Source organism: Pogona vitticeps, chromosome 10 (genome assembly GCF_051106095.1).
Source record: "Pogona vitticeps strain Pit_001003342236 chromosome 10, PviZW2.1, whole genome shotgun sequence".
Taxonomy (NCBI): domain Eukaryota; kingdom Metazoa; phylum Chordata; class Lepidosauria; order Squamata; family Agamidae; genus Pogona; species Pogona vitticeps.
In genome coordinates this window covers 8756758-8765000 of record NC_135792.1, presented here as the reverse complement: position 1 = coordinate 8765000, position 8243 = coordinate 8756758, and the positions used below count along the sequence as shown (strand labels likewise).

The window sequence follows — 8243 nt, the reverse complement described above, 5'->3', positions numbered from 1 at the left end:
TGACAGGGGGAAAAACTGATTCATTTGAAATATGGTGCTGGAGCAGAGCTTTGTGGTTACCCTGGATTGACAGAAAAACAAACAAGCAGGTCCTAGATGCAATTAAGCCGGTGTCTGGAGGCCAGGATTCTCTGAAGAAGACAATAATGCTGGGAAAGATGGAAGGCAGCAGGAAAAGAAGATCAAATATAAAATGGATCAACTCACTAAAGGAAGCCACAACTCTGATGTTAGAACAGCTGAGCAGGGCTGTTGAAGGCAGGGGAATCAGCAATATAATCAGTATTTGCAAAGTTAATTTTTAGGTGTAATCATTAACCCCAAAGTTACTCGTAATGAGTAAAACCTAGTTACTTCCAAAAATTAGTTTTAAAGGGCAAGAATGTTCCAGATGTTTTATGACATCTCTTATCAATCCTAAGTAACCAGGGAATTATTCTTTGACTTTGTTTTTGGTATATCTATAAATATTTCAAACATGCAATATCTGAGTTGGCCGCCAGAGTGAACTCTAAGAGCATTTCCATGGGACTCTTCTGAGAACAACTGCAACACAACAGATGACCTGTGATCCCAGCAATGTGATTGCCAGGAAGGATCGAGTAACTCAACCCATTGTTTTTAAAATTCGCAGCTAAGATCCTAAAAGAAGTCTGTGGCACTTTATAGACTTACTGTAGCTTGATCTTTCATAAGCACTCTCTCTCTCTCTCTCTCTCTGTGCATTCTGTGCTGTCAAGTTGGAACTGACTAATGCCAACCCTAAATGGGCTTTCAAGGTAAGTGAGATATTTAAGGAGTGGTTTTACCAGTTCTTCTCCCCCAGTCAGTTTCCCTGGTCAAGTAGGGATTCAAAATCTTCTCCCCAGAGTCCAAGTCCATCACTCTATCCACTACACCACACTGGGAATTTCATGAGCCACTATATCAGACAACAAGGAATTTGTATCATCCAGATTTTCAGGTGCACATACAATATGCATGGATATGGGTAGACTCGTATACAGTGAGGTCCAGAAGGTGATTAAATGCAGGAAATGCTGATACTGCAAAACTACATGGAGAAATGTCAAAGAAAATTGATAGGAAGATAAGCAAGTAAATGCTGATCATGATATGCATATGATCATTATATGTTTATTTCATACCCAGTGGTGTGGTAGATAGAGTGACAGACTAGGATTCTAGGGACCAAGAGTTCAAATCCCCACTTGGCCCTCACTGGGGAAGTAGAATTGGTAAAACCACTCCTTATATATCTCACTTACTTTGAAAGCCCTATTAGGTCGCTATAATTGATATTACATAATTGATATTACATTTATTAATTTATCTATTTTATATCATTCATAGGCCACTTTTCTCAGGGTGCAGGGAATCAAGGTGACTGACAATGTTAAAACCAGTAATACTAAAAACACAATAAATTACAGATTAAAACGCAATTCGACTGCAATAATAATGTAAAATCCATTAATTCACTGAGAGGATTTGAGACTTTGAAAATAAACTGTTTTAAAAACAAACTTTGTTAACTGTTCAGCACTGGCTGGGAGATTCTTGGAGATGCATTTTGAAAGAGTAACTTTTCCAAACTCTGGAAGCGCCTTATATATAGCGAGGATGCTGGCATTACATGGTTTTGTGAGTGGCCAGTGTTTAAAAGTTGATCATTGCAACATCCATATGTTCAGAACCAAACTGATGGGATGCGGGTGGCGGGTGGCGCTGTGGGTTCAACTGCTGAGCCATCAGGCTGTTCATTGAAAGGTTGGCGGTTCGAATCTGCATGATGGGGTTGTTTGTTCCAGCTCATGCCAACCTAGCAGTTTGAAAGCATGCCAAGGTGAGTAGATGAACAGATGCCACCTTGGTGGGAAGGTGTCTCTAGTCACAGCAGCCACGTGACCACGGAAAGTGTCTACGGACAAACGCCAGCTCTTCGGCTTACAAATGGGGATGAGCACCGGCCCTGAGTGATGGACACGACTGGCTTTAATTGTTGAGAGGAACCTTTACCATTACCTGGCCATCAGCCGGCCCCAAACCAAGTGCACTCTGTACATACCTGGTTTGTACCATGTCATCTGTTTTTAAGGTTATTAACGATTTTAATAGTTCTGTATTATATACATACATACATACATACATACATACATACATACATACATACATACATACATACATACATACATACATACATACATACATACATACATACATACATACATACCAGAAACTCCTAAGTCATATCCCAGGCACTTAAGAAACTGGACTTTATTGCACCAAATGCTCCCCCAAAAAATAAAAATAAAAATAAAAACAAACAAACAAACAAACAAAAAGCAGGCTGTCTCCAAGCCGGAACAGAACTCTGTGGATCTCCAAAACAAAGCAAAAACTCGAGTGCAAACGGAGCGCTTTTTTTTGCCTGAGCTGAAACGAACTAACCGGCCGATTTTGGAATAGAAATGCAAAATAAAGGCTCTGCTACTGAAGGTCGTCCCTCCCCCTCCTCCCCCTGAAGGGTTTCCTTTTCAAGGAGCAAGACTTACCGGCGCGGGCCCCTCGCTCGCCCACCTCCATGCCTTTCCCCCCAGCTGACAGCCTCCGCAGCGTCAGCCAACGACGTTCCTCGGCCAGTTACATTGTAACGCCTCCTTTTCCTTTCCACCCCCCCACCCCCGCCGTCTCCACGTGTTTTTGGGCTGCCGACGGCAAGCGAGAAGGGACAGCGCGGGACGCGGAGGCGAGTGAGACGGGCGAGGCTGCCCTGGCATTCACACGTGCGCCTCGGGTCCTGCCACGGATTCCGGGTTCGCAGGACCGGGGCGGGCGAGTGGCCCGCTGATGCTTGGAGTTCCCTTCTGTCTGAACCCCAACGATGGACTAGACGCGACGAATGAAAGGGGAGGAAAATATAGAGGATGCTAGACTTTCGTAAAACCAACTTGATGAGGATGATCAGTTAAAACCGAGGAGCTCGAGAAATGCATTTACTTACTTTCTGACTTTCATTTGTACGCTGCCTTTCTCCCAAGCCAAAGCGGCTTAACGAACAATCTGACTAAAACCCCAATCGTGTTTAGTGGGTTTGTGTGTGTGATAAACATGTTGATGAGTTAAAAACACATGAACACACCTGAAATTATCATACGGCAAACAAGACCCAAAACCACCCGTTTGGTTAAAATTCTAGTTCAACATGTAGATTAAAAGTTCAAGGTCTCCATGGCAGTCCAAGGTTGGTTCATGGCGGGTATAAGAAGCTCAGGAATTGGTTAAATGAACAGAAAGGTCACCCCTGAAACACGTGAAATGCAAGAAGTTAGAATATTTTGGTCACATAAGGAGTAAAGAGCAGGACAGGGGGTTGCAGCTGATGGTTGGAGGCAAGCAAAGTTGAAAAGAAGTGGGAGGAAGAGAAGGGAAGATTGATGAGAAGACTTTCAGATCCCCTCTCTCCACTTTGCAGAAGTTTCGAACACATGTCATAAGTACCTTCAACCCTCCTTGGGGGTTGGAGTTCAGTATCTGAACTGCAGCACTCCTCATAATATTTGAGCAATGGCCATTCTGGCTGGGGTTGACGGGCATTGCCCCAAAGATCTGGACCTCCTTGGGCCACAGTGGGCCACCTGCAATTTGAGAAAGTAACAGGATTGAGGCCCTTCTTAGATGGGAGACTGCCAGGGAATAGCAGGTGGGAACCCCTTGGGGAGCTGCTCCAAGTCAGAGTTGTAAATACTAAAGGCTAGATGGACTCAGGGTGGCTGCCATTCATCCCTGCATTTCTCCTGCAACTGTCTGAGGGAAAATACCATGTCAGTGGTGGATCTATGGGCTCGAAATCCAGTCTTTGACTTCTGTTGTAGATGACAGTGTTGGTGCTTATATACTAATGAGGGTGACCAGTCCTGCTAATGAATGGAACTGCAGAGACAGGATTCTTTCACTCCCGGCAGTAGGTGGAACAATAGATCTCAGTGTGTGTACATAAATATGTACTAGCAGAAACGTTTAAAGCTGATTCAAGAAAGAATGTGGCTCCCTGGAGAGAATGGGTGGAAAGGTAACAGAATTCAGTGCTCTTCCTTAAACTCTGGATGCAAAATTATAAGACAGGGCAAACATAGCTTAGAAAAATACTTTGTATTTGCATATGTAACTTAAACAGCTTAGCTTCAACGTAAAAGCTTAACAGCATAACATGATAACATTACAGCATACAGTAACTGGTAACTCGTAACCCAGTACTGTACTTATTCACTCAGAAGGAAATCACTAATTTCAGTTGGGCTTGTTGCCAGGTAGGCAATTCCAGGTGGTACTGGGCTGTTGTTTAGTCATTTAGTCGTGTCCAACTCCTCGTGACCCCATGGACCAGAGCATGCCAGGCCCTCCTGTCTTCAACTGCCTTTTGGAGATGGGTCAAATTCATGTTGGTTGCTTCGGTGACCCTGTCTGACCATCTCATCCTCTGTCGTCCCCTTCTCCTCTTGCCTTCACGCTTTCCCAACATCAGGGTCTTTTCTAGGGAGTCTTCTCTTCTCAAGAGATGGCCAAAGTATTGGAGCCCCAGCTTCAGGATCCGTCCTTTCAGTGAGCACTCAGGCTTGATTTCCTTTAGAATGGATCGGTTTGTTCTCCTTGCAGTCCAGGGGACTCTCAAGAGCCTCCTCCAGTGCCACAATTCAAAAGCATCAATTTTTCAGCGGTCTCCTTTCTTTATGGTCCAGTTCTCACTTGCATACATCACTACAGGAAAAACCATAGCTTTGACTATCCGGACTTTTGTTGGCAAGGTGATGTCTCTGCTTTTTAAGATGCTGCTGAGGTTTGTCATCGCTTTCCTCCCAAGATGCAGGTGTCTTTTAATTTCGTGGTTGCTGTCACCATCTGCAGTGATGGTATTGGGCTGCAGCTCCCATAATTCCTTACCTCTCGCTAAGGCTCATGGGAATAGCAGTCCAGCACTATTTAGAGATCCACCACTTGCCCACTCTTGCGTCAAATTTGGAGTTTCTTGGTTTCCTATTCCTCCTGCGCTGCTGCGGTCAATCCAGAAGATGTCGCTGCCTTCATTAGAGCCTTTCGGTAGTCGGGAAAGTTCTTCGGAGGCAGATTTCAATTCAGGCCTTTTGCCTCTAGAGGGCACCAAAGGCCAGAAAGTGGCGCTGTGCCGCAGAGGGGCCTCGCCAGTGACACGAGACTTGTGTTTTTCACAAACAATGCGAAGCCAGAGCATCACTCTCCGCGGAGACGCTGCTGCCAAGAGAATATTTCAGGAGGAGGAGAAAGAAGCGACCTATGGGAAGGTAAATGTCGCTGAACCCCTAAAACGTCTCTTGAAATGATTTTGGTCTGGATATTTAAGCCTGAAGAAGCGTTCTGTGCAGCTGGAAAACTGGCTTCACCCGAGGTCGCGCAAACATCCCTTCTTTATATATTTGCCTTCTTTTAGAACTCGTCTGAGATGTTTGCCATGGAAAGGCAAGTCAGCCCTCGAACAGTGTCTCTGCAGGCATTTATTAGAGGTGAGACTGTGAGAGGAAGACCAACATTAATTATATTTATTTTCGGTAAATGAGTGCAAACAGACTTGTTCTAGAAACTTCAGCAACAGGGCATCGAAATGAAAGGCAGGAGTAATCCTTCAGAAAAGAGGGACGGGGAGGTTGTCCCCTCCTCCTCTCCCCCTCCTTTTTAAAAATAGACTCTCGTTTGTCTATTTTTTCTTTTTCTTTTTCAAATTCATAACAATATCCGGCTTTCCCATCACTTCGACTTCAACTCTTCTTGTTCCCATTGCTGGAATACCAAAACTTCATTAGAAAATTCAACTCCCCTCGCCTCCCTCCTCCCCAATAAAAAAAACCCTCAGTAAGACATTGGAAAACTATATTTAATTATGATTCTTTGCTGGACGGAAAGGAAGCAAAAAAGAGAATATTTCAAGAATGTTTCAAGCGCTGGAGTTCTTGGGATTAATGAAATATTCCGAATTTCCGTCGAATTCCTTCTCCCGTCTTTTTCACCTCTACTGTGAGAGTTTTATCTTTTTTTTTTTCAGGACGCCCCCCCCCCCCCCAGAAATCTGCAGCCAAGAGAAAGCCAGCAGTGTTATCTGTCAATCTTTCCCCTTAATTTCTCCTACGTCCAACTCTTTCGGGTCTGCTTTCTGGGGGGGAAACCCGATTGTATTGTATCAGGAGCATTAAAATTCAATCTCTCTTTCTCATAAGAATAATGTAAACTAAGGTTTTTTTCCCCTCTCATCCTGGTTCCGTTGAGGAAGGTAATTTTCCCCCCTTTTGTGCTGTTATTCCAGGAATATGACGTCCTTCAGCTTTTATTCCAGAAATATTATGTTTCTGGGTTTTTTTGACCCACTCAACCACACTTCCTAATAAATGCACATGCTCTTCCGAAATATATTGTCAATTTCGCCTCCACCATCAAATGTTCTGACTTTGGTCTCGTGTCAACTTCCCTCCTGTAGCTCAGCTCCCCGCGCGGAAGATTCAGCTTCTTCCTTTAAGATCCTAAAGCTGCGATCCTAAACCATACGTTCCTGAGGAAGGCATATTCTCAGAAAACACTTCATCGGCCGACCACGATCGCTCTTCGCCTTGAAGCCCGTTGGATGGAAATAAACGGATCGGAAACTATTAATTCGTCTCCAAAATCACTAAATGAGGTTCTAAAATAGCGTCGTCAAAAGGCCGAGGAACCGAAATCCAGTCCCAAAAGAGAGCTTTTCCGTCTGTTGCCACTGAGATAATCCGTTTGAAACGTCTTCGTTACAAACTTATTATGATTTACCTGGGAGAAATTCCCTTGAACCACAGTGAGATGTACAGTACTTCTGCCTAAAACGCCTGCATGAATTCCGCGGCTGAATGCTAGTCGTTGGCTGTGTTTACGACACGCACTGACCTAGGCGTGAGTGCTTTGAACCTTACTTCTGAGTAGACCTGCCTAGGATTGCATTGTAGGACTTTGCCCTCTCCCCTTGAGATATTATTCTTAAAAAGAAGAAAAAAACGGGGACAAAAACTTTCTAAGCCGGGCTGCAGAAACAAAGTTTTAGGAGCGGGTTTGAAACTTAATATATGAAAGTCGCCTTTCTGATTCTTTCATGCATTAAAAAAGGAGAGGGGAAGCGAATATATGTTTTCTCCCCCCCCACACACACTATGTTTCCGTTTGTTTCTGTAGTTCTTTTTTCAAAGCAGTTAATAGCCAGCCTGCTAGTTCGGGGCCAGCAGAAAAAAATCACACCTGGGTTACAGGCTCGAGTCGCTAATTAACCCATCCTGATTGCCTCTAATGGAATAATTAAGGGGGGGGATGAGCGGAGGAGGAAGGCTAGGGCAGGGAGTCATGACTTTCCCGATGTCCGGTCGATGCCAATTAAAAAAAAAAGCGGACACCCAAATTAAACACGGTTATTGGCGAAGATTTTGACCACACTGCTTTTATGCAGAAATCCACTCCATCGCGTCGCAAGCGGACCTTCCGTCGTAAACATGCTTTCCTCTCCCCCACCTTCATCCACACACCATCCCACAACTTAATCCCAAATATCAAGCCCCGAGGTGTTAAATGAGTTTAGGACCCCAGGTGTCAATGAGTTCTCTAAAAACTCCATTAACAAAATCGCATTTAATTTTTGCCAACGGCAGCCTGGTGCGGATAAGGACCGCCGCGTTCACGAATTCGCCAGGTAGTCTGTTGTTTTTTTTGGATGGTTTGTTTTTTCTTATAAAATTAGGATATAGATTATTTTTTTTCAGCCTTACGCTTACTGATTATTATTACGATCCTCAGTGCTAGGGATGGCAGGCGAGGAGTTTTGACTTCATACTAACACGCCTCAGAAAAAGAAAGCGTCGCCTCCGTGTCTCTAGAAATTGACGTGAACCGGCGCAGAAAACTTATTTTTAGATTTTTCCACTTTGGATATATTTACTCAGAAACCATGGCATTAAAAGGAAAACAACGGGGGAAAAATATGAAGGTTTAAAAGGGGTTTGGGGTGGAGAATTTTTCTTTAAAAAAAAAAAAAAAGACCGCACTTCGATGCGATCCAGGCTACTGGTCCCAGAATGGCACCTTCCTCGCCGCCTCGCCCAGTTCCCTCCGGCGCGGGCGGGCGGAGCGCAGCCACCCGGACTCGCGAACCTTTTTTCCTCCGCTCTCTTCCCGGAGTCACGGTTGTCCTGACGGCGCCTTCCCCT

The 8243-nt window shown here is 44.4% G+C and overlaps 1 protein-coding gene across 3 annotated transcripts in view; it reads right to left on the bottom strand.

Annotated features, from left to right (window-relative positions):
- MTHFSD (methenyltetrahydrofolate synthetase domain containing) overlaps nucleotides 1-2680 on the bottom strand; it is a 14183-nt gene extending 11503 nt beyond the window's left edge. For all 3 annotated transcript variants that reach the window (XM_020808474.3, XM_020808473.3, XM_072980504.2), the window contains exon 1: nucleotides 2556-2680. In XM_020808474.3, the coding sequence (XP_020664133.3) occupies nucleotides 2556-2586 (31 nt within the window). In that variant the 5' untranslated portion in view covers nucleotides 2587-2680. The remainder of the gene's footprint in view (nucleotides 1-2555) is intronic.
- Between the last annotated feature and the right edge of the window lie 5563 nt (nucleotides 2681-8243).